Below are 27080 nucleotides of genomic sequence, written 5' to 3' on the forward strand. Positions count from 1 at the left end.
CCAAAAATTGTCATCTAACTACGTCCTACTGGTTCTGCTATTAGGGTTCTAGAGAGCCCTCATACAGGTGGGCACTGCCATGTTCCCCATCTTAAAAATGGAGAAGTTGTGGTTTGACACTAATTTGCTGGTTTAAACAGATGGTAAGCAGAACCTGAACTTCGACACAGAAGTTGACTTTGGAAACTTTGAAAGCGACCATCATACTATTTGTGACTAAGGAAAACTTTGCTGGCTGGATATATCACTGGAAGGTTGTGCCTAATTTTCACTAATGTTTATTTTTTAAAGATTATTTTATTTTAGAAAGAGAGAGAGAGAGAAGGGGCATGGGGAATGGGTAGAGGCAGAGGGAGAGAGAGAATCTCAAGCAGACTCCCTGCTGAGGGTGGAACCCACACAGAGCTCCATCCCGGGACCCTGAGATCACGACCTGAGCCGAAATCAAGAGTTGGATGCTTAACCGACTGAGCCACCCGGACGCCCCATAATTTTCACTAATGTTTAAAGAGTCATTCAAGTAGAAAGCATCTGCCTAGAGAATCAGAGAGCCCAGAAGTGTAAACGAATCTAGACAGACAGAATATACATCTGTTCTTCTCAGCTACGGTGCTGCTCGTCTCTCTCCCACACAACTCCTCACATCGACTTCTCTGCTGCCCAGCTCTCTTTGCCATGTCCTCATCTTAGCACACTCAGCGGCCTACCAGCAGAATCCAGTCTTCTCAAAGAGACTGTTCTTGGAAGACACAGCAGGGAAGCAGAATAGAGAGGATACATTCAAAATTCCCCCAGAGGAGTTTTAATCTATATCTAGCTGTTGTGAGCAAATAGCCAGAACAACTCTATTGACTGTCTGCCTGCAGAAAACCAGATGACGTTCACAAGCTTCTAGACCTACATCATAATCCTGACGCCAGATACACATGCACCCATCCCTGCAGGGCCCAGAGCTTGCTGGCAGTCTTTTCCTGCAGAACTAAAATCGCCCATTTCTCAAATTCTAGGTGAATCCCAATTGTGGAGCCCCTAACTGTATAACTCAGGGTCGATGGGAAGTTTTTAAAAGCAATCTTTGAAAGAGGCTTCTTCTGGAAAAGAATATAGAACTTTTGAACAGACGTGTTCAGCTGAGCAGAAAGTTCAGAATGGTCCAGACGGTAGGGGACCAAAAAATTAAAGATGGTCTGAGGGGAATGAGAAGAGCCTAAAATAAATGTAACCTAAAGTAAATGTAACTGCTACTTACCAGGAACATAGGCACAGTTACTCTTAGGGCAAGCCTGGATTGCACTGCTGTGAAATGGGCTATGAATTCTCAGAGTGGAATGGTACAGGGAGCAGAAAAGAGAGAAAGAGGCCTGGGTAAGTGTGGGCGGCACGACCGCCCCTTTGGTGTCTGATGGCGTTTTCCGAAAATGATACCATTTGTAAAATGGATTTAAAATACTATTTTGATTGGTGATCTCATGTCCGTAAAGAGCATTAATTATTTTGGGATTTCCTCCAGTGTTTGGATGCTCCGCCTTTTGAACACACTGACTGATTAGCTCATCTACAGCTGCTCCTGTGCTCGGCAATGTCCCCTGTCTTGTTGCTAGGAGACCAGGAGGGCTCCCAACCGGCCCGTGTGACAGGCAGCGAAGTGGCGGTGGGCTCTGCCGACGAGCCACAGTGCCACCAAGCGGTCACTCCGCAAAAAACGGTTCGACAGAGCCGGTTCTCTAATTAGAGCACTCAGGTTGTTTCTGCTCCAGATGAATTAGCCCGTTAGCTGAACCGGGGTGAATTGTTTATTCTCCCCGTACTCTTCCGCACACGGTGAGGGTTTTTCTTCCTTCAATAAGTGAATCATGCCACAGCAAGCAGGATGGTGAAGTTAAAAGAATGTTGGACGGGTTGGTAGAAGGCATTTTAGTTCGCCCCTATTCTGACCTCTCTTGGTTGTAACTTCTTCCCCTAAACAACGAGGGGCGTGGGTGAGGTTTCTCAATGTCCCTTCTAATCCCAAATCTCCAATTCCTTGCTGCTTTTACACACAGTTCTTCCCCAGAGGAGCTTATCCTTGCAGCTGATCCTGGGCAAGGAGCTCCAGCTGACCTTGGTTCTGCAGCTTCACCAATGAGTTTGAGCTGGTGGCAGCAAGGCTGACTGGGGGGGAGGGGGCAGGGAAAGACCGTGCCCACCACCAGAGGCAAAACCGCCCACCTTTTCTGGCAAATGACTCTGCTCCCACATGTTTGATGGAGTCCCCCTGGGTAAAACTCCTTCCTGAGCGAGGAATTCTGACCCAGGGCAGCAGCTCCAGGCATCTTGGGTAAAAACCTGTGATGTAAGGTCAACAGGGAAGGGCATCTGAGCAAGATGTGCTTGTGAACTCTGGACTCATGCTTCCACTGAAGATTAGAAGAGAAGGAGAAATTCGCACTCCACCCAAAGGATGCACCCCTGTCTCTTCCTCTGACAGTCTTTGGGAGCCACGTATGAGGATTGGCTCTACTCTGCACCCTGCCCACCTTTCTTCAACTCCTGTTTGGAGGCCACATGAATCCAGATTCATGGTGCACCTCATCATGCATGGAGACTGGGGTCATTCTTCACCCTCTCCAACAACCTGCCTCCCTGTGAATTTAACTCTGGTTCTTGCCAGGTAGATGTGAGTTATGGTGAATGTTGTGCTTGTCCTGCTGGGACTTAGGCAAATCTTCATAATCTGTGCATTATATCCAGTGTCCTCTGATTTCAGGATCAAGTGAGACAACAGGAATCCTGAATATTAAACAAGCCTGAACCAAAATACAGTGAATTATGCTAAGAGCACACAGCTGAATTATCGTAGGTCATGAGACTATGATTTGGTTGACATTTTGTCATTATTTGGGGGGCTCTTTTTTTAAAAAAAAATACTTTCTATAACAAGAGTTCGTATGAGATTGTCTCACTGAATTTCCACCTATTGGGGTAAACTCACAGAACATTAAAGACAGAATGAAGCTTAGTACTCATTTTTTAGTTTAAACTGAGACCTAAATATATATATCGATAAAATTGAGATGAATTAAACATTTTACAATCTAACTTAAAAAATATGCCATTTAAAGGGATCAAAATAAAAGTTTGCACAAAAAAATGGACAAAAATGCAAAGGTCTTCTCTATTTTTTAATAGGTCTGAACCTCAGAATTCAAGAGCCAATGAGAGAACTGTCTAGCTCATTTTGTCATTTTAGAGTGCCATCTGCTGATGGGATAAGTAAGAAGATGAGGAGGAAGAAGAAAAGGAAAAAAAAACATGAGATGTTCTTTTCATCTCTTGAACCTGTTGACTGAAGGAAGCACCTCACTTAAAAACATCGGCTCTGTAGATGTTTTGTAGACGAGATGTTTCATGTTGGTTGTTCCCGGCCCTGAATATCAAACCTAGTCTTGTCTCATTTCTCTGCGATTGTATCTCTGACACTCAGCACCACAAGTCCAAGAACCGATCCATGGCCAAAGAAAAGGTGAGGGCCAGCTCATCAAATTTCACCCGACTCTCCTTTTAAGAATGGCCAGATTTTCTTAGACCTTCCTTAGATTTCCACCAAGGCGGCAGCCAGGAGGCCCAGTGAGGCCTGGCTGGGTTTGGCCACTCATGTGTTCCTTAGAGAGACTTCTGTAATGTCAAGGGAAGAGTGACATATTTGCAGTTAAAGGACCTGAGTGTGACTACCAGCCCTGTCACACTCCAATGTGGGCAAGTCACATACCATGGCATCCCAGGTAGAGCAAAGATGACAAGTACATCGCAGAATTCTTTTGAGAGGATAAAATGAGATAGTGTTGGTAAAATCACTAAACAACTGGAATTATTGTTTGCAGCTCTTAACTGGGATGTGAAAATGCATATGGGCCTTGTCTGTAAGCTTTTTATTGTTTAAATAAGAATGTTTTTAAAATGTGCTGGCCCCAGATTTGAAATAACTGACATCTGACAAGCAGAGAAAACCTCGAGATATCACAGGCAAAGAAGAGTCTGGCTTGGCAAAGATGTAATGATGTTTCCTAGAAAGAGATGAGGGGAGAAAGGTGCTGGCTGGGGAAATGACCTCACGTCTGAGTCTCTAGGAGAATGAAGAAGGTGCTCCTTGTGCTTCCTGTCTTCGTGTGTAGGGTAGGGCCGGGCAGCAAAGACCTCTGCCCGAATTGCAGAGCCCAGAGAAATGCCACCTGTCATTTCTCCCGTTGGCATTTTCTCGGGTTGCCTAGCAAGGACACCTACTCATTGGCTTGAGTTTAACTCACAGAAGGGAAGTAAATGTTCCAGACACAACCTAGATGGGACACAGATGTGAGAAAAACATCATGACTTCAGAATTTTCAGGGCATCATCAGTTGCTTAGGTTAAGGGAGAATGGAAAAGAGAAAGAGGGGGAAATGAGGCAACTTGATTATCAATTTTCTTTCCCTAAGAATCCTGATTAAAATTCAATCACAGAAGGTTTCCCAGCAAGTTCCAGTATATTCCATCCTATGGAGTGCATTCCACAGGAGATCTGGATAGTGGTTACTCGGAAGAAGGCAATGTAAAAATATATACGATATTAACACTCCCTCAGTGTTACTTAGTCGGAGTAATACAAGTCTCCGAAATGTGTGACACAGATTTCATTTGGAGCAGAAGCCCACAGTTACAAAATTTCAGTAGGGAGGAAAAAGAGCAGACAGAATAAAACTAAGTTGAATCATGAATCAAAGACTGTGTGTATGGTTTACGCTTTTTGGACCTAATAAGCGTAAGTAAAAAGTAGGAAAGTATTCTCTTTTTTATGTGTGTAACTAATATACTAAAAGGACTACTGACCATAGCTCAAGGTGAAAGCTCCCTCTAAAATGAAAAGCAACCAAAATAAAACCACAGAAATTATAATCAATAATTAAATGCATTTTACAAAATAAAACATTCCCTCAGGAAGTTGATTTAAAAGAAAACATAAAAAGCTGCTGTTTTTAGAGTTAAAGCTTTTTAATCTCTGGCACATAACAATAATTGAAAGAATTCTGCAAAATTACACAAAAGTATTTGGTGGATTTGAATTAATGGGCCAAGCAAGCTTTTTTTCCTTGGCTTCTCTGTCAAATGAATCATAGATCGAGTCTTTGGTTATAGTTTTGGCCGTGGGAGGAATTTCTGAAATGCCAACGTAGTTTTTTTTGGCCATCCTTGAACTGGTTGTGATAGTATAGGCATTGCTTCGGTAACATTTCATTGAGGACATGCAAAAAGTCTCTTTCATTCCTCTCCTAAAATTGGCATTATAGATGGAATACAGCGTAGGTTTAGAGGCCGAAGAACTAAAGGATATCCACGTGATAGCTGTGAAAACAAGGGAACTTTTCTTAGAGTCTCGTTCGTGGGGGTGCCATAGCTGAGCTACATGGAAAGGCAGCCAGGAGAGCAAAAACAACAGATTTAAAATGAGGAACATCTTGATCGTTTTCACTTTTGTCCTCGGGACAATGTTCATGGTCCTCCTCACTGTTCGGCCATCAGTGCCTATTCTCCAAATATACTTCACGACCTTCTGGTAAAACAAGATGATGAGGACAGACGGAATCACAAAGCTCACCAAGAAATGGATGACGGTATAGGCAGTTCCTTCCCAAGAGGAAGGGAAAAAATAGTTGCAGTGATTGTCCCAGTTGGAGCCAAAGAAAAAGAACACGGGGGTCACAAAGGCGGCGTCGAAGATCCACGATGCCGCGATCATTTTTTTGGCTTTTTCTCTGGACACCTTGAAGCTCAGGGGATAGACGATGGTGTAGAACCGGTCTATGCAGATGGAGAGGAGAACATAGATCTGGACGCCTGGGGTGAGATACTGGAAATACCGCACGACCTTGCACATCATGCTGCCGAGCGTCCACCTGCCAGTGGCGAACTGAAGCAGGACGAAAGGCGTGCTAGCCACGCTGATGAGAAGATCCGCACATGCCATGGAGACCACAAAGTAGTTGGTGGTGGACTGAGTCCTCCTACTTCTGTGGATGACCAAACAAACCAGGGAATTGCCAAAGATAGAAAACAACCACAGGGTCCCAAAGAAAATGCTGGCTGTGGCCACCTCGCCGGGTTGCAGCCCAGGCTGCAGGTCTGTTCCGTTGCTCACCCAGCCGTGCTCCTCATGGAATTCCATCAGGTCATGGCTCGGTAGAGGCGAGGCTGTTTCCGTGCAGCTGTGGTTTTGGAGGGGCACCAGCAGTGTGGGAATAACCAAGGGCGGCTTGCTGTTATCCATTCTGTGAGCAAAAACCATACTCACTTGTTTCCTCTCAGTTCTGGATAAGAAAAGAAGAAGGAGGCCTCCTGTTAAAACGGTGTCATACAGAGCGACTCCTAAGGCTAACGATCTCATCTGACACTTAGATGGGTTGTCCTTTGCCAGAGAGGAGGACGTGTGCCTTGGCAGGAAAACTGGCCTACTATCCAGAAACAGCTCTGGCTCCATGTCTCTTTCGTTTCAATAGCTGTTTTAGCTGATCCCGGCTCAAGCTCTCCCTGGCCTCCCCCTCTCTTGACCCTGCGTCAAGTGAGGTAGAAGTCGTGCCAAGCCCCACCCCCGAACATACCCGTGTCGCCTTCACTCACTGGGTACCACAGAGGGTGAGGGTGCTCAGGTCTGGCTCATGGGGAGGGCGCCACCCCCTACATGAAGAGCCACGGGAATGCGGGGCGAGTAGATGAGAAGTTCCTAAATGTCGTGACACTAAAGCAAAGAGGCTGCGAGTGGAAAACATGGGTAGACGGAAACACACAGATGTCAGCTATGGAAATAGCACCCAGGAGTCTGTGCATACAGCCTGGCTGGCTCCTGGAAATGGCCCCGTTCTTCCTTACGCAGTTTCCAGTACAGAAGCATTAGGGAAGTACACGGGGCCACTGTATGTAACACTTTCAGAGGAGCCACTATAGCGCCTAATGTACTGACATCTGCAAATGGCTCACTCTTTTCCAAAAGATGATGTGCTTCATGTTCTAATAGCTTTGCACGTATCCATGACATATCTTGATGCCCTTTTGCTGTTACTGTTTCATAAAAGGACATATTGACGGGAGAACGGGAGAGCATACAAGATGTCCTCTGAAGAATGTAACCAGGTTACTGGAAAGCTTATTGGCCTCCGGATGATTAAAAGCAACCAACTATAACTGTTACTCAGCAACTTTTCAAAAGCTGATGATCCTTAGATAAAGAAGAATATTATAAAGTTTAGCCCCTATTTTAATTTTGGGGGGAACTATTCAGTGAGGACAAAAGTTATCCTTTTTAATAGGTAAAACAATTCTATAATTGTGGGCTATTCAGTTAAAACTGGGGTGACTAGGGTTGCAGTTGGCTTATGAAGGTCTAATTTGGTCTGACTCTATGAAGCAGAAAAGAGAAAGCACAGCACCTAAATCCAAAATAACCAAAGCAGTTCCGTGCGGCCTGCAGACAAGGGGAGGGCACTCCAGCAGCAGGCTCCAGCAGGGCCCAGCGTCCCCCCGTGGGCTCCTGTGACCAGCCTCACGAATAAACGTTTCTGAAGTTTTAGAGGGGGGATTAAAGAACAGGTGTTTATTTTTTTTTAATAAAGATTTCATTTTTTTAAGTAATCTCTACACCCAACGTGGGGCTCAAACTCATAACCCCGAGATCAAGAGCTGCACGCTCCACCCACTGAGCCAGCCAGGTGCCCTAAGGACAGTTCTTGATGAAAGAACAGTTCTTAACAGCTGCTTTTCCTTGAAGGACTTTTGACGTAATTTGTGGCAGGGAGAGGAGTGTTAATATATACTGTCCTCAGCAAGAAACCACATTCAACAAAAATTTGGAGCTCAGGGCAGTAATGTAGTAAATGCCAGTCCCATATTATCTTCAGGCTTTTTTTGTCCCTGAGGCAACCCTACTTATTTCTCAAAAGAAATGTCAGATAATTAGACATTTGACTACTAGAAGACCTTTAAGCATGGCTGGCTGGTTGATAGTTGTAAGAATAGCAACCACACTTTCCATATAAAAAATCAGGATATGCAGTCTGAAAACAGAACATAAGATCTAAAATTAGCACTGTCCTAGAAAATCTGGAATGCATGACCCTTGTACTTATAAAACTGAAATAATCTCTTCACCTTCACATGCGTTAAACTTAGAAAATGCCCCCCAACATTTTTTTAAAGGTTTAAACTTTAGGGCTGCCTGGCTGGCTCAGTCAGTAGAGTGTGCGACTTGATCTCAGGGTTATGAGTTCGAGCCCCACGTTGGGTGTAGAGATTATTACACACAAAATCTTAAAATAAAATAAAATAAAATAGAATAAAATAAAGATTTGAAGTTTAAAACAGATGAGCAATTTTCCCAGCCAGAAAGAGCTGTTCTAAACTTTCTGGGGATGATTGTGGCCTAAATAAAACAGGAGTTGGTGGCACAGGCACTATTCTGTAGTGAATAAACATCTTTTGAAAGCTCTGAACTTACTTTTGTTTCTCTCTTCCTCTCATAGCAAAACCCTGCAGATGAAACTCAAGTTCACCACCACAACTAAAGCACTGTGAGGCCTCCCATCTGCCATCATTTCCTCCAGCTGCCTGTCACCAGTGACTGTGTCTGCCCACTCTTCTAGCCCCACCACTGGGAAGCAGAGGATCCCGCTCCTCAGAAATTGGACAAGGGGGCCTTGAGGAGCTGAGTCCAGGTCTCCCCTGATGATGGCTTGGCTGTTCCGAACTACCTAAATTACCACTGCAGCTCTGTTTATTCATTCAATAAACCAAGACACTACGCTAGGTGCTAGGGAAACAAAGGTAAGTAAGGCCACGAAGAGGGAAAATGTATAAACAAGCTGCCCGACCATATGATAACTAAATTCTGTAATAATTAGAACCGATGTTAACAAGTCAAGGAGCTAAGTGGCAGAGAAAAACAAGGATCCAGTTTTGCATGGGATAGGAGAAGGAAATGAAAGATTTCGCAAAAGAGGCGAGGTCTGAGTTGGGGATGTAGAGACCAGGACTTCTTCAGGAGGACAGGGGAGCGAAAAAAACATTCCAAGGGAGAGAGAGAGCACATGAATGATTGGGGGGGGCTGTCATCTTTCTGCGTTGATCTTTTCTGGGCCCTTTTCCCTTTAGAGTCATCGTTTTCTGCAAACCACACCTCCCAGAGTTTATCGTTTCTAAATGCCCTACAATCAAACTGACCTAACTTTTCCCCAAGGTGACAATGAGAGGTTACATTTTCTGCATTCATGGGCTGCACTGTGGTCAGATGGTGGATGAGAATATTAGCATATCCAGAATGGCTGTGGTATCTTGGTTCACACAGCACTTTCCTACAGCATTTCCCAAGTGTGTTTTGCTTTACAGCAATGGTTCTCTTAGTAATGCACTGGACTCTCCCAGGGAGCTTTAGAAAAATACCCCTGCCCTGGTCCTACCCCCCAGAGATTCTAATTTAATTGGTCTGGAGTGCAGCCTGGAGAGCGGGAAATTTCAGGGTTCCCCAGGTGATCCTAATGTGCAGCCGAGATCAGGAAACCCTGCTTTAGAACTGTTTCCATGTTTCTGTCTTCCCCCACCAAGCTGTGGGCTCCCAGGGGAAGAGTGTTATTCTTTTTCTTTACATGAATAATTGTTTATTAAGTATTTCCTGAATTGAATCCGTAAGGACAGAGAACTGAAATGCATGACTCCTGCTCTAGGGGGCTCTACTAGGAGAAGTAAACCCAGAGATAGACAGTGAGTGTGTCTTCTCAGGTGCTAAAACACTGGTGACCATGGAGACGGGCAAAACAGACTCCTGAGCAGAGCAGGACAGGCGAAATCGAAGTCACCCTGGACAACTGCTACCAGAAGTAGAATTCTCACTGAGGGGAGAGTGAAGGTAGCTGAGGAGGGGTCCTCAGACGGGCTTCTGCAATCCCCACTACAGAAAAAAATAGTCTGCCATATTGTAAGTAAGTTCTAGGGTCCCAAAGTAAAATTTCAGAAAGGTCTCCCCTGCTCCATTAATTTAGAAATAAGTCCTTCTTCGGGGAGGGGGGGGCTGTTTCTGAAATACCAGGGCTGCTTAAATAGTTATTATGTCTGGGTCATCCATATGCAGTAATTTTAACAGCAATAGGAAAGATTTCTTCACCTCCTTCCTGCTCAATCTAGTCTTCCCATCCAGTTCTGACACTGCCCCATGACCCACCCCATTGAATTGAGCAGTAAGGCCCTTATTAAAATATATCTCTATATAGGGGCACCTGGGTGGTTCAGTCGGTTAAGTGTCCAACTCTTGGTTTTGGCTCAGCACTGGGGTCATGAGATCAAGCCCCATAGCAGGCTCTGCACTGGGTGTGGAGCCTGCCTAAGATTCTCTCTCTCCTTCTCACTCTGTCCCTCCCCCCTCACTTTCTCTCTCTCTCAAAAAAAAAAAAAAAAAAAAGTTAAAAAAAAAGTATCCAATACTTGAAAATAAGGCAAAGAGAGTATAGCATATTTTTTTAATGTCATGCTAGTACATTGTTAAATGGGCTTCCCCCAAGAATTATTTAATTCTCTGGGAGAATAATACATCTGTGCTTGATTTTGCTATCTATTATATGACGAGAGCCCAGACATTGAAGGTATGTGTTAACGTGCAGATTTCTGTCCAGCAGAAAAATTAACTCCCAAGGTTATAAACTTATTGCTCTGTAGGACATTAACCAGTTTTGTGTCTATCTCGCAGTCTTATGTCCACCTTCTTTAAAAAAACAAATAACAAAAATAAAACCCTATAAATACCTATTTATTCAAATGCTCTTGGAACCAGCCTAATGATCTCACTGGTTCCTCAGTAGTAAGTTGATAAATCTCTGACATACATTCATCCTCTATTTGTGGAAGAGCCATTATTTTACTTATTTATTAATTTATTCATTTATGGGGGGGAGGGGCAGAAGGGGAAAGAGAGAGAGAGAATCTTAAGCAGACTCCACGCCCAGCACGGAATGGATCCCATGACCCTGAGATCATGACCTGAGCCGAAATCAAGAGTCAGACGCTTAACCGACTGAGCCATCCAGGTGCCCCAAGAGTCATGATCTTGGCTTTTTGAAAATCATCCTGATAGGTGGATGAATGTATAAATGATGAGAAACACACGAAAGGACCACAAGGAGGCACAGAGGGGCTCAGCCGACAAACTGTAGTCACAGTTCTGCCAGGGGTGATTCCTGGCCAAGCATATCAACTGCTGCTTAGGCTTGTTCTTGATTCAAAGAACCCTAACAACTGATTTTTTTCCCCCGTGAAATTATAAAGATTCACAGACATTCTCACAACATAGGAAGACTGTTTTTATTTCTGACATTTGTTCAAAAATTTAATGTCAAGCTAGAATTTTTAGAATGTTGAATTTTTACATGATTTGGTTGGAAAAAAAAACTATAACATTTTCTGTAGAATGGTAAGCATCTGCTGGACCGAAGCCAACACGTAAGATAAGGCTGTTTACTAATGAGCAATAAGATTAGTTATGAGGACAGCAGTTATTATACTACGGAGAGTTGATAGTTATTTTGCGCTTATCATGGGTCAGGTACCTTTGAGGTAGGTAATATCATTAGCTCTATTTCACAGATGGGAAAAACTGAAGTTCCTCCCCAAGATCATACAGTTATAAAGGACTCACCCCAGGAATGCCTCACTCCAAAGCCCATGCTCTTAACCACCCCTGAGGCTCCATGTGTGGGGAGGCCACAAACGACGGGATCTGAAATCAGAGAGTCAAACTGGCTGTACACGGATAGGTCTTTCTTGACTCCTCGATCAAACAGAGGAATGTAAAATTATTCTGCCACAGCCTCTTGCCTACCCACAGATACATCTGTTCAATATGCTAGTTCAGAAATATGTGACATAGTGAACATTTGGGAAAAAAAATCACTCCCACCACATACTGCACAGAGGCTTGGCATCAAAAGTGCAGTAGACATGTTGGTCTGGAAATACAGCTTTTCTTCAGAATAAAGAGTATAAGACTATTGGAAATCCATTATGACAGATGATTAACTGTTGTAACCTTTAAACGCAGGATGAAAGCAGAACTCTAAACCAGTGTGAACTGAAGGGAGAAGTTTGATCAGTATTAGCCCAGGTAAGAAATTGTCTCCTTAAACTTTAATTGTTGTAACTTAGAGAATACAGATTTTCTCTTAAACCTTTCATGGTGATGTAGGCTTTGTGTATACGTGAAAATAAGAAATGCCCAGAACAGCAGTGGGCGACTGGCTTGCCTGAGCTCCCCAGAACCAGTTGTACGCATTTCTTCCCAACTCCAAGTTCAACGACATCATGTTGGCATAAATCAGCCACGGTAGGAACACAAATGAGGTTTTTTTCCCCCACCCCATGCAGCCATCTGTCCCACATTTACCAGCCTACCATTTCCAGCAGGACACGGTTTACAGTGCGACATCTCCTGAAGCTCTGAATTTACAAATGGCGAAGGAGGCCACAGAAGGCTTCAGAAGCTTCCTGAGTGGCTCTCTTGCTATCTGGTCCTGAGCTATGGCTCTGGTGTGCACACTGAGCTAAGTGCTTCATGGAACTACAGAAGACCCGGGCAGCCGCCAGCACGACTTTGGTGGGGGCGCAGGAAAACCAGAGAGGGTAAGACACGTTCTCACAATGTGCCACCCAGGTATGGCTGCCAGATGAAATACAGGATGCCCAGTTCAAGGTAAATTCCAGATCAACAACATTTTCTTAGCATAGATATGACCCATACAATATCCCATATGATATTCAACTGGTGTCCTCTATTTTTTATTAGCTAAATCTGGCAAACTTACACCCAGAATGTAACCTATGCTGAAAAACATCTATTCTTCATCTCACAATACACGAATATTGCAAAGTGGACATGTACGCAGGCTTTGAAGTCAGACAGCCGAAGTGTGAAGCCCACCTCTGTCACACACTAACTAGTTGTGTCACCCAGGACACATTATCTAACCCTCTTGAGCGCCAGTTTTCTTATCTGTAAAATGAGGATAATTAGTCCGTATCTCACTTGATTATTATGAAGGTTACATGAGATAATACATGCACGGGAGTTAAATGAGTTAACACAAGTCAATCTGCCTGGTATGAGAAAAATACTCAGTAAGTGTTATCCCTGTATAGTTCTATAAATTATCTAACACAGTGTCTGGTACATACCAATTGCTTAAACAATTAGCACTCTTGGGGTACCTGGGTAGCTCAGTTGGTTAAGTATCTGACTTCAGCTCAGGTCATGATCTCAGGGTCCTGGGATCCACCCCGAATCAGGCTCTGCGCTCAGTTCAGGGAGTCTTCTTGTCCCTCTCCATCTCTTTCTGCCCCTCCCCCTGCTCATGCTTGCTCTCACGTGCATTCTCTCTCTCTCCCTCCCTCTCTCTCTCGCAAAATCTTTTTTAAAAAATTAGCACTCTTGGTGCACCTGGGTGGCTCAGTTGTTAAGCATCTGCCTTTGGCTCAGGTCATGATCCCAGCATTCTGGGATCGAGCCCTGAATCGGGCTCCCTGCTCTACGGGAAGCCTGCTTCTCCCTCTCCCACTCCCCCTGCTTGTGTTCCCTCTCTCGCTGCCTCTCTCTCTGTCAAATAAATAAATAAAATCTTTAAAAAAAAATTAGCACTCTTATGGAGGTTCCTCAGAAAGTTAAAAATAGAACTATCTCATGATCCAGCAATTGCACTTCTAAGTATTTACCCAAAGAATAAAAAAACACTGGTTCAAAGGGAAACATGCACCCCGATATTTATAGCAGCATTATCAACAATAACCAAATTATGGAAACAGCCCAAGTGTCCATTGATTGATGAATGGATAAAAAAGATGTGTGTGTAGAGAGATATATAGATATATAGCTATATATATTTAATGGAATATTACTCAGCCATAAAAGAAAGGAATTTTACCATTTGCAATGACATGGACAGAACTAGAAAGTATTATGCTAAGCGAAATAAGTCAGTCAGAGAAAGACAAATACCGTATGATTTTACTTATATGTAAAATTTAAGAAACAAATGAGCACAGGGAGAAAAGAGAGAGAGAGAGAGACAAATCAAGAAACAGACTCATAACTATAGAGAATACACTGATGGTTACCAGAGGGGAGTGGATAGGAGGGTGGGTTAAATAGGAGATGGGGATTAAGGAGGGCACTTGTAATGAGCACCAGGTGATGTATGGAAGTGCTGAATCATTGTATTGTATGCCTGAAACTAACATTATACTGTATGTTAACTAACCGCAATTTAAATTAAAACTTATTAAAAATTTTTAAAGATTAACACTCTTACTATTGTTAGCCCATAAAAGTCTTAAAAGCCATATGACAAACACATTTCAGTAACCACATCACATATCACATAGTATAGTGATGATACTAACATTAGTCACATAATTTAACTGTGTTAAGAGTGAATGGCTTTTGTGGCGGAGCCTAGGTACCTAATCATCATTTACATTGTTGGTTCTAAGGGAAAAAATCACTAAGATCCAAATAAATCAACACAACCTTTCTCCAAGTTGGGCATGATTTTTTTAGTGACATATTAGCCCATAAAACTTTTTTATACCCTAAACCAAAACATGTAATACAATGAATTGAATATTTCTCAAAAGCATCTAAAATTCATTCTGCTAAATTACTTCCATCAGATAATTCTGAATACTTGCAAAAGAACCTCATATTTCCAATGAAAAGAACTTCCCCTCCACCATCTGAGACTCCTAGTATCACAGGCATATAAGCCTAGAATTTTCTTGAATGCCCTTTTCCCCTTTCCTACTATATCTTATATAATATATTCAAATATTCCTCCATAATATTTCCAGCTCTGTGCCTTTCACTCTGCTTCCTGACTGGGATCAAGCAGTTTCCTAAGATCAGACTGGGCACGCCATCTTTGTATTTGGGTACTGGTTGTCCAAGGACCTAGATCACTCTTCCACCACCTTTACCTTTCTTTGTCCTTCACGCAAATTCTAAAATATCAGAAATAAAGAGTCAGCATCGTAGGAGTGATTTCTGGGAAACGAGGAATGCTTCTATCCCAACTTCTCTTACCATTTGAGCATTAATTCTTTTAAAGTCAAGGTCCTATTAAAATGCAAATGCTTCTTTTTTTCTAAAAACTATTTTATTTATTTTTAAGATTTATTCATTTGAGAGAGAGAGAGAGAGAGAGAACACGAGTGGGGGGGGAGGGGCAGAGGGAGTCCAACACAGGGCTTCATCCCAGAACCTGGGATCCCCAAAATGTAAATGCTTCTTAAAGACTACATATTTTTACATATTATCAGTAGAATGGTGATCTCTGAGACCCCTTTCACCTCTGAGATCTATGATCTTAGCGGAAATAAAAACAGAAGAGATGCTGAAACGAAAGCCTTGAGGGCAGTCAGTATCTGGCAGAATGAGAATGGGCAGGGAGTGGGTAAAGGGTGAAGGACTGATGGTGAGGAAGCACCTACTTGACGGGTCTGTGCAGGGATGGCAGCATTGGAATAAATGTCGTACCCAAAAGAATGTAACAGAAAGGAGCCCGAGCTTTACCCCACATGGTTTCTGTTGGCTGCAGTCCTCCCAAAATTCTTTACAGTGTTGCAGGAGAACATGTTAGATCATACTGGCACCCCCCTGTGGGTACATACAAAGGACACTGGCCAATATTTCTCACCCTACTACCACGTAGTAGAGTCTTGCGTAGGAGGGATGCAGCTTCAGATTTAATAATATTGAACTTTGTCCTCTCCCTACTGTTCACACAAAATAAACACCAAGAAACTTCACCCTAAGAAATAACTATTTTGTTATGATGATATATGTAAAAATCGTCTTCCATTATACATTTACCCCATATTCTTTTTTTTTTTTTTTAAAGATTTTATTTATTTATTCGACAGAGATAGAGACAGCCAGCGAGAGAGGGAACACAAGCAGGAGGAGTGGGAGGGGAAGAAGCAGGCTCACAGTGGAAGAGCCTGATGTGGGGCTCGATCCCATAACGCCGGGATCACGCCCTGAGCCGAAGGCAGGCGCTTAACCGCTGTGCCACCCAGGCGCCCCACCCCATATTCTTTTTATACATAGTATGAACCAGGACTGTGCTAACTGCTGGAAGTACAGAAGTTAACTAGACAGACAAGGTCCCTTGCTTTTGTGGAGCTTATCTCTAGTGGGGAAAATAAGTAACAGCAAAACAAATACATACATGGTAAAGAAATGGCTGGTGCTATGGAGAAAAGTAAAGCAGAATGAGGGACCAAAGGTCCAGGGGAAATGGAATGACAGGTGACTGGTTGGTCACCTAATGGCCATTCCCAACTTCTCCCTTGTCCTCCTCTCTCAAGAGGCTGAAAAAGCCAGATAACCACCTCCTGCCATCCCTTGCAGCTAGGGATGTTCACATCTGCTTCTGGAACTGAGACAAGAGGAAATCTCTAGGAGGGTGTTGGGAAGCTCTTGGGAAAATGTTTCTTTCTTGGTAAGAGGAAAGAGGCATGCAGAGAGTGTTCTCTTGTGGGCATGACTGCCCCTTGCTTCTTACCTTGGTAAACTGTCATGTGAAGATGTCAGGGCACTGGGCGGTATCTTAGAAGGTAAAGGGAAGTCCTGAGACTCACAAAGATACTACCCAGTGTCCTGACACGGTGGTGCTGCTAGAACAGACACAACTAGACTTATTAAATAAGCAATATGTTATGGCTTTAAGCCCCTTTGAGTTTTCTGTTATTTGCCTCTAAAATCATCCCGACTGATGCAGGGTCTTATTTCAGATGGAGTGGCCAGAGAAGGGTTCTCTGAAGAAGTGATACTAGAGCTGAAACCCCAGTGGTGGGAAGCCAGCCATGTGAAAATGAGAAGAGCATTCTGGGCAGAAGCAACTTGTGCAAAGACCCTGGGGCAGGAATAAGCTTGCTGTGTAGCTGGAGCAGATGAATGTGGAAGAAAATCGTGCCTGATATAATCAGAAAGGTAGGCAGGGGATCAGATCACACGGCATTGTAGGGCACACAGGTATTAGTCCTACTGCAGTGAAATCCATTGCAGGTTTTATGCAAAGGAGTGATAGGAATATGACCTGATTTATGTTTTAAAAATCCAACTTTAACTGCTGTGTAGGTGGCTAAGAAAAGTGGGGGCACCAGTTAAGAGGCTATTACAATAACGTAAGTAAGTGATAATGACGGCTTAGACCTAGTAGCGATGTAGGTGGAGAAAAGTAGATGGATACTGAATATTTTGGGGACAGCCAACACGATTTGCTGATGTGCGACAGGGTTTGGGGATAGGGATGACTCCCTAGGTTTGAGGGTCTGGGATGGGGGGAGAAAGTCTGGGGAACTGGAAATCAACAATTCTATTTTGGGTGAGTTGCATTCTTATTAGATACCCAAGTAGAGATACCCAGTTGGCAGATGAATATTAAAGTTTGGAGAAATGTCTATTCAGATTCTTTGTCCATTTTCATTAATTCATTCATCATTCCATAAATACAATTTAGGATCATACCCTGTGCCAGAATGTACTGCGCTAAGAACCATGTATACAGTGGCTAATAAAACTGTGTCCCTACCTTCATGAAGTTTACGGTCTAATTCCAACCACGCTGTGGAGGGATGTGAAGAGTAATAAAGAAGTACAAATAAAAACAGTAAGTTGTAATGCGTTCTGTGAAAGAAAAGAGCAGAGCATGGCAGAAGGGCCCGCTTTGGGGCTGGATGGTCAGGGAAGCAGTGGAAGCAGCAGGAGCCAAGACAGAGAAGAACAGGGCCATCTATGGTAGACTTTCTAGGACTCCTGCAGCAGACAGACAATAGGACAAGGAAACCGAGTCACCAAGCTGCCTTGGATTCCCAGCCACCTTTCAGATCCTGAACAATGTTTCAGGCTCCCAGCCACCTTTCAGATCCTGAACAATGTTTCAGGCTCCTTGAGGCCTGGCCTTAGTACTTGTGATAAGCTGTTTTCCTTGAGGCAACTCAGACTTCTCTGCAGTCCAAAGAACCTATCACATGGTGGGGGGCAGGGCAGGAAAGAGGAAAAAAAGGGGTAAGCGGGGCCTGGAGGAACAAAGTGCCCCTGGGAACTTCCTTGCTCTCTTGTACCAGATGGGTTCCCCTATTTTGCCATTGCACTCCACACTATGTCCCCACTGGGTCATTTAAGCAGGGAGCAAAGAATGCCTTTGTTTCTGCTTAGAGGAGGAAGGAAGCAGGGGAAAAGGAGGAGGTCTGACTCACTCACCTGCAGGCCACTGCTCCATGGAGTCAGTGCCGTCCATTGGTAACTGCAACTGGAAGACTCCACCACAACGTAGAGGTAAGATAAGTCATGGGGGTATTGATTTGTGCTGTGCTCCTTGCTGATTCTTTCCTATTCCCTTCTGAGTATGAACCCAGACCCTAAATGCTGCCTTGTCTTGGAGAAGAGTTGTATCACTGGGCCCAAGACAACCCTGTTTCCTTGGCTTTCATTTTCTGGAGGCTGAGCTCTCTGAGGGGATTTCTACAGAGCGTAGGAGGAAGAAACAAGGATGTCTGAACCAGGATGCGGCTGTGGCCCCTGGAGTCATGCAAAAGGCAGGCCTGAATGGTCACAAGAGATCTTTTTGGGGATGATGAAAAGGTTCTGAAATTCGATTATGGTGATGGCTGTGCAACTCTGTAAATATAACAAAAATCACTGCCTTGTGCACTTAATATGAGTGGATGTTATGCTACATGAATAGAGCTGTTTAAAAAAAAGAAAGAAAAAGGTAGGCCTGGGATCCTTGCCTCACTTCTCCACTGCACTCCAGGTAAGTGACAAGTGGTAATTGAGGAGTGCAGGTAGGGGGCTGGATCCAAGGCAGGGAGTTCCTAGCAAGGAGTATAGTCCACTGACCCGGGGCGGGGTACGAAAGCCACAGACCTCCCAGCTTTCAAGGACACACACCAGCTCAGACCATAATTACGTCTCTGCTATGATCAGAGGAGATCCAAGACTAGAGGGACCACCCCATACATTTTGCTGGGTTTACAAGCCCCAGGACCTAGGAAGAGTCCCAGAAATGTTTGTCACCAACTTTCCCATTAGCCTGGGAGGATGGAGCCTTGCCACTATTTAAGGAAGTAATGTACGTAGTAGGCAGAATGGCCCCCTAAAGATGTCCATGCTACACAGCAAAAGGGACTCTGCATATATAATTAAAGTTATGAAACTTAAAACGGGAAGGTTATGCTGGATTATCCAGGAAGGCACAAACTAATGAGCCCTTAAAAACAGAGGATCCTCTCTGGTTAGAAGCAGAGATGAGGCAAAAGAAGTCAGAGAATGATTCCAAGCATGAGAAGGAGCTGACATGCTGGCTCTGAGATACAGGGGCTCACGTGCACGAACCAGGGAGAGGCCACTAGGAGTTACAGATGGCCTCCAACTGACAGCCATCAAGAAAATGTGACCTTAGTCCTACAACCACAAGGCACTGGATTCTGCCAACCACTGTAAAGAGCCTGGAAGGGGAATCATCCTCTAGAAAGGAACACAGTCCTGCCAACACCTTGACTTCAGCCTTATGACACTCAAAGCAGAGAAACCAGCCAACCCACCCAGACTTCTGATCTGCAGAACAGTGACATAAGAAATACTCTTATCTTGGGGCACCTGGGTGGCTCAGTCGTTAAGCATCTGCCTTCGGCTCAGGTCATAATCCCAGAGTCCTGGGATCGAGCCCCACATTGGGCTCCCTGCTCAGCGGGAAGCCTGCTTCTCCCTCTCACACTCCCCCTGCTTGTGTTCCCTCTCTCGCTGTGTCTCTCTCTGTCAAATAAATAAAATCTTTAAAAAAAAATAGAAAGAAAGAAAGAAAGAGCTGTTATCTTAAGCCACTAATTTTGTGCTAATTTGTTCTGCAGTAATAGAAACTTATTCAATATAGCCATTTCTTAGATAATTCAGCATGAACATTAAAATTCACACCAGCCATCCTATCACTTTCCACTACCCCACCAGCATCTAGATTATCAGAAACCTTGAGAAGATTGAACAGTGTGGTGCTTTCTGGTTTACCTTAAACATGGGACTGGGGGCTAAGAAACCTGGGCTCTGATTCTGAATATAAGCACTGAACAGCAAGACAAGAGACACAGGTCTTATTTTTATATCACAGTAAGGACCTTAAGTAAATCAACCTTTTGGAATCTCTGTTTCCATGGCTATAATATAAATGAGTTGATCTAAATGATTTCTGAGGTCCTTGTAGTGTTATGAACTAAAACTGATAGGTAGACATTGTGATGAGCAACACACGTTTGTTTAATTTATAACTCACTACTTTCACCTGGCAGAGAGCTCACCCCAAGAATGCATTCTGACGGGAGGAGAGGGAAGCTGGTTAGGGCTGCTGGGGCTTCTGTGAGCTTCTGATATCCAAGATCAACGTATGGGTCTCCAAAAGAGGGATGCATTTTCCCTGCAGGCCAGGTAAGCATTCCCCGCCCCAATAATTTTCCTGGAAGTGCCAACAATCTCTTACTGAAGATTCCCTGCAAGAAGTGGTCTGGTCAAAGAGGACTTGACACCTGTATCTATCTTCCTTTCTATCTACTACCAAGCTTCTCAGAAGGGAGAGACACTTACTAGAACCCCTGGCTGTCTTCTACCAATTTCCCACACCTCTCTTCCCAATAAGGAGTCTTTCAAATTCGGAAGGAGACAGTTTGGCCAAGGGATCTGCACCTCCCCAAATTCAATTTAATTCATTACCACAGACATTTTTTGAATACCTGCTGTGAGCGCATTGAGTCTAAAGTAGAGGCAAACAGTTGTTTTGGAGGTTAGCATTCAGTTTCATTTTCAAGCTCAGATTTCAGTATCAACATCTCTAGTTGTGCAATTTATTTTATTTTTTTTTTAAAGATTTTATTTATTTATTTGACAGAGGGAGACAGCCAGCGAGAGAGGGAACACAAGCAGGGGGAGTGGGAGAGGAAGAAGCAGGCTCCCAGCAGAGGAGCCTGATGTGGGGCTCGATCCCAGAACGCTGGGATCACGCCCTGAGCTGAAGGCAGACGCTTAACGACCGCGCTACCCAGGCGACCCTAGTTGTGCAATTTAAACAAGAAAGAAGTGAGGAGGCAAAGACCAGACGCATCACACTCAAAGCAAAGAACTACACAGTAGGTACGATTTACAGCAATTTGAAAAGAAGGTGAAGTTTTCGTTAAGCACGGAGTACAAACACTAAACAGAGAGTTACTAAGAACTCTGTTTTTCAGAAGCATTTATATTCTGTCTCACATCAAATTCACAGCAACACTCAGGGTAAATTTGATCTGCACCACTGTCTTCAATCAGGGTTTTCTAATAAAGCAAACCTTTAAGTTCATGAAGCAAAAGTTAGATTTGAATTTGCATTAATGTGCATTTTTCATGGACAAATTATGCAACTGTATGTAGTCAGTTGTCACTGAAAATATGTTGAATGTCTATTTGCATGTTTCACATGGTTAATATATATTTTAGTACCATATATTTTTAGACATCTTGTAAGTTAAAATGATACTATCATCTCTCAGTGCTTCTTACTTTAATCCCCTCTGCACATCAGTCATGGTTGACCCAAATCACCAACACCAGCCATTTTTAGCCTTTCTTCCTTAGAGACAGATGTGACAAATGTGTTCATACATGTGACACACTCCTACAGATATATCCAGAATTATGTGCAACTCTAGGAGCTGACCTGTATCGTTAACAGAGTCCTCAACCTAAGAAACCATGTGGAGAAGAAAATAATTATGTAGATATTCTTAACTTTATTCTAATTAATTAAAAAATAAATCACTAGCAAATCTTGGTATTTGATTAATTAGCAAGCAATTATTTGCAACAGACACCCTTTGTTTAGGACATATTTGGACACCATGGTTGATAAGCTTTGCTATACTGTAAGTGTACACCTGAAATCTGAATTCTTTTTAAAGATTTGTTAATTTATTTGAGAGAGAGCACACACGAGCTCGGGTAGGGGCAGAAGGAGAGGGAGAATCACAAGCAGACTCCCCACTGAGTGCGGAGACTGAAGCGGGGGCTCTCAGGACCCTGAGATCATGAACCTGCGGTGAAATCAAGAGTCATATACTTAACAGACTGAGCCACCCTGGTGTCCCTGAAATCTGAATTCTTGAAGGCTAAGGGTGCCTGTCACAGAGAACTGAGGGAAAGACAGTAAGAGAGAGAAATATGGTTGTTTTTTCCAACTGGGCAATGGTGGGACACCATAAATCTGTTATAAAAGTCTACTAAGGAGCATTTTTCTGGAAGTAACTAATCTCCTACCTATGATCTATAAAGCCATTGATATTCCAGAAGGTTTCATAGGCTGCACCCAAACCTGAAGGTGTGTTTCCTTCTCTAGATGTGGAAGAAAATAACTTCTGCACATTTTAAATATGAAGAGGCTATATAATGCAGTGATTGGAAGCATGGGCTCTTAGAGCTGTGGTTCTCAGGTCATTTTGCCTCCCAGGGGACATTTGGCAATGTCTGAAGAAATTCTTGATGTCACACCTAGGGGAGGAGAGTGTTACTGACATCCGATAGGTAGAGGCCAGAGACGCTGCTAAACATTCTACAATAAAGTCGGCCAGTCCCCCACAGCACAGATTTGGCTGGCCCCAAATACCAATAGTGCTGAGGTTGAGAAACCCTCCCGTAAATCAACCTGTCTGGGTATCAGATCACTTAATATCTGCGTAGCCTCTACCAAATTACTCAACATCTTTGTCCTTATTGTCTTTACCAATGAAATTAGGATAATAATGGTACCCACTTTGTTGATTTGTTGTGAGAATAAAATAAATGACGCAAGAAAGAAGCTAAGAACAATGTCTGAAAAAAAGCCAGTGCTCAACAGATGTTTACTTTTGTTATCTCTGGATGAATTGAGAAAGATCTGAGAAAGAAATATACCAAAATTTTAACAATGACTGTTTCTAGGTGGCAAGATAATGACTGATTTTTCTTTTCTTTTTTTTTTTTAAGATTATTTATTTATTTATTTATTTATTTATTTATTTATTTATTTATCAGAGAGACAGAGAGCTCAAGCAGGGGGAGCAGGAGGCAGAGGAAGAAGCATACTCCCTGCTGACCAGGGAGCCCGATGTGGGACTCGATCCTAGGGTGCTGGGATCATGACCTATGCCAAAGGCAGAGGCTTAACCGACTGAGCCACCCAGGTGTCCCGATTTTTATTTTCATTATGCTTTTTTTTTTTTAAAGATTTTTATTTATTTGAGAGCGAGAGAGCAGGCGAGTGGGGAGGGGCAGAGAGGGAGGGATAAAGAATCTGAAGCAGACTCCCCACTGAGCATGGAGACCAACGTGCAACGTGCAGCTCGTGCAACGTGCAGCTCCATTCCACAACCGTGAGGTCATGACCTGAGATGAAACCAAGAGTCAGACACTTAACTGACTGAACCACCTAGGTGCCCCTATTTTTCATTCTATATTTTTCATTTCCCAAATTTTCTAGAACTGTATTTATCTTAGCCTAATATCCAAAAACATATATATTTTTAAAGAATGCAGAGGAAAGAACTTTAATTGTGATAGGAACGAGTACAGAATTCAGATCCTGGCTCTATTTGCTGCGCGGGACTTCAGGCAAGTTAGTTAATGTCTCTGAGCTTCAGTTTCCTGATCAGAAGTTGGGGCTAATAACCTATATCGCAGAGTCTCTAACGACATTACACATGACAGACATCCAGTGCCTGGGAAAGCATGCCGAATGAGAGGCTCCATGAGATGACTGCTTTAAATGTTTAGCGAGGGAAAACAACTCCATAAACAGGAAAATACATTCATTACAGTAGGTCTCTTTTACTTTTGAAACTGTCCTCTTGGAGAAACCACCTCTCAGCTTGTGCCATTTTTTGCCTTGGTTCATAAAGGAGCAGTTGTGTCCATATTCTGGTTCTTCTATCCATTGCTTCATCCTTCCCGACGTACACATACGCTAGGAAATGATCCAGTCTTCGGGCCGGCAGGGCCTGACTCAGGTGGTGGGGTTTACTAGCAGCGGGCAAGTGACTATGCCTGAAAGGCAGGACCTAGGCCTCACTTTCTCATATCTGTCCCCCATGCTCGCTGCCCCCTTCCTGTCTCCTCTTTCCTTCTGGCCTCCAAGTAGAAAGCACACTTGGCAAGGCCCCTCCGTAAGGGGACACCTCTCTACTTTCTGCTTGATCTTCTCCTGTTCAGCTGGTTGAGTGGAGCTGATAGATTCGAGAGAGATGAGCAGGAAGCCCAGAGAGGCTTCCAGACCTAAGCCTGCAGAGGACACCTGTCCCGCTTCTCTGAGGAGCCCTACATGAGTGTGGTGGGCATGCAGCTCATGCCCGGCCATACTGGGCTGCCAGCAGGGCTTGCTTACTTGCTTGCTTTTTCTTGAAAATATTTATTTAATTTTGTTTTGTTTTATTATGTCATGTTAGTCACCATACAATACCTCATTAGTTCCTTTGCACAACTCACTCAGCAGGTAACACTGGAGGCAAGGCAGATGAGTGGATAGGAGTCAAGGACCCACACCCTATCTACAAACCCTAGTCTTCCTTTCCTTCATGACTTAATTAGGTGGAAATAATAGAACAGGTTATGTTTGTGAATACTATCAAGACAGATGACTATTTCATTTTTTATTTTTATTTTTTACCATAATCTCTACACCCAATGTGGGGCTTGGACTCATGACCGCGAGATCAAGAGTTGCACGGGAGCTCTGAGAGAGGACTATTTTAACCCCAGTTAGCCTGCTAACTTGAATTCAAATCCTAAGCAACCTTTCCAGATACCCTGAGACAATCTTTCGCACTCAAGTCCTAGCTGCCATGGTTTGGGAAAGCAGCCAGGCTCCAATCTACTCTGACACTAATGATTCCAGGGTTCTCTGGGGAGGAGTCCTACAGTTCTGTGAGCTCCCAGTTCAGAATTCTGAGGACTGGGAGCCACAGCTGATTAGCAGAGGCCTGCCTGGAGCAGGAACTGACCTCAACACGTTCAGTCTCAACCCAAGGTGAACAATTTCAGTGTTGGGAGATGGTGCCAGGCAAACACCAGAAGAAAATGAGACTGTTAGGGTGCCTCTATATCCAGATATAAATAAAAATACCAGAAGAACTTCATTCTAAAGATAAATAAAATGTCAGGGGGATTTGTAATCCCAGGAAAGAATTCATGGATACTTCTTGAACTCTAATGTGCTACTGCTCCAGAGTCAGTCTGACTAGCATATATAAATTTCAGACATAATTTTGGCAGCTGCGAAGGTCTCTCCCACTACACATGTACCTCTTCATTGTCCTCCCTATGAGCACATGCCAAACAAAGTAGGGATGGGCCCCTACACAGGTCCCAGCAGAATGCTTTCAGAGCTCTTGCAAGTGGATATCAAGAGCCTACCATAAACCAGGACTGGTGCAAAGTGCTAGAAACCCAACGATGGAAGATATGGTCCCTTCACTCAAGAAGCTCACTTCAGGTGACTATAATAGTGTAAACGTGGTACTTGTCCCAGGGAAACAGAGATTCCAGCAGGGATTCAGAGCTTAATATAAAGAACTAAAAGTTCAGTATTGTAGGGGACACAACCACTCTTCAAAGTATTCTTCAGTGAAACCCTAAAGGGAAATGCCTCATTTAGTAAAGAATTTCACAATTTTAGATTTCTATCCCTTTTCTTCCTCCTTACATTTAACCTAGTAGCTTCCCTTAGTTTTCCCATAGCTGTAAGAATGAGATCAGTCATCATTCATTGTCAAGAGCCGGAAGGGAAACTACACAGACCAGAAGGAATAAATCTTTATATTTCAAAAATTTCTAGAGTTAAGAAAAAACTTCCTCTTTTTCCCTTAAAAACCTAAAATAATTTGCAAAGACAGTAATCTAGTCCCTTGAAGTATGGTAATATTATTTTAAAGCAACAAATGTAGTCCGTTTGACACCATAGTTTGTATTCATAATTTTTTAAAGTTTTTATATCTATTTATTTTATTTTGAAAACCAAGTAAGTGCTTTTTAAAAATAGTATGTTTAGGCTGGTATTGTTACTAGGTTCAGAGGATGAAAGAATGTTAAGTTCAATTAAAAAAAAAATCAACCATGATGTAATTCTAGATTTCTTTTTTGCCTTTGGACATCATTTGGTCACCATAGTAACACAGTATTTTACTACCAGATATCTATACAGCACAAAGGGAAGAGAAGAACAGGCAATTACTTACTGGGTTATTTGGGGGGAACAGAAGGTGACTATTGGGATAATTTAAGATTACATATAGATTCCAATGGGGATCTGTTTCAGCCAGGCAAGCTGATTTGATCTTCTAATAACATCAGCTGAACAAAATTTGTAGCCAAATCAACTGTTGACATCATTTGAAATAACACAAGCAGGGAAGAAGTTAAAATCATGGACTCTGGGGTCAAGTTTCTTGGGTCCAAATCCTTTTTGTAGAATTTGTTAGCTGTGTGATCTTGGGAATGTTTCCTAACTTCTCTGTGCCTTAGATTCTTCATTACCAAAATGTGAGTACTAATACCTCTCCCAGAAGATTACTATAAGGACTAAATGACTGATGATTTGTGCTTATAATGATGTCTCGCACATAGCAAGAACTTTGTAAGTATTTGTTAAAAATGAAATAAAATTTAAATTTGCTAGCTTCCCTCTTTGTGCTGGGTAGAAATGGTCAAAGATACCAAGATTTGAGTACATGGCAGATTATTTTAACCTGTAACTTTGGAAAATTCCTTTGAGAACTTCCTGGGAGCCTTCTTGATAGCTATTCTGTAAGATTTGAAAGTCAGTTGCACTCTACTATCCCAAACCAGAGATGGAAATAATCATAAGCTCTCCTGGTATCAGGAACATCAGAAGGAAGACAATTGCACAGCACAAAGAAACAGCACGCCTGCCCACTCAGGCTCCCTAAGCCAATGCCAATCACCTCTGGGAACATGGGCACAGAATAAGCAACTGAAAAGG

General features: G+C 43.1%; 1 protein-coding gene across 4 annotated transcripts in view; it reads right to left on the reverse strand.

Annotated features, from left to right (window-relative positions):
- Positions 1–5006: 5006 nt before the first annotated feature.
- Positions 5007–27080, reverse strand: part of GPR19 (G protein-coupled receptor 19) — a 35610-nt gene continuing 13536 nt past the window's right edge. For all 4 annotated transcript variants that reach the window (XM_087855645.1, XM_087855644.1, XM_045781474.2 and 1 more), the window contains exon 4: positions 5007–6317. In XM_087855645.1, the coding sequence (XP_087711771.1) occupies positions 5048–6295 (1248 nt within the window). In that variant the 5' untranslated portion in view covers positions 6296–6317 and the 3' untranslated portion in view covers positions 5007–5047. The remainder of the gene's footprint in view (positions 6318–27080) is intronic.

Source organism: Ursus americanus, chromosome 25 (assembly GCF_024610735.1).
Source record: "Ursus americanus isolate L20-20 chromosome 25, mUrsAme1.1.p, whole genome shotgun sequence".
Lineage (NCBI taxonomy): Eukaryota > Metazoa > Chordata > Mammalia > Carnivora > Ursidae > Ursus > Ursus americanus.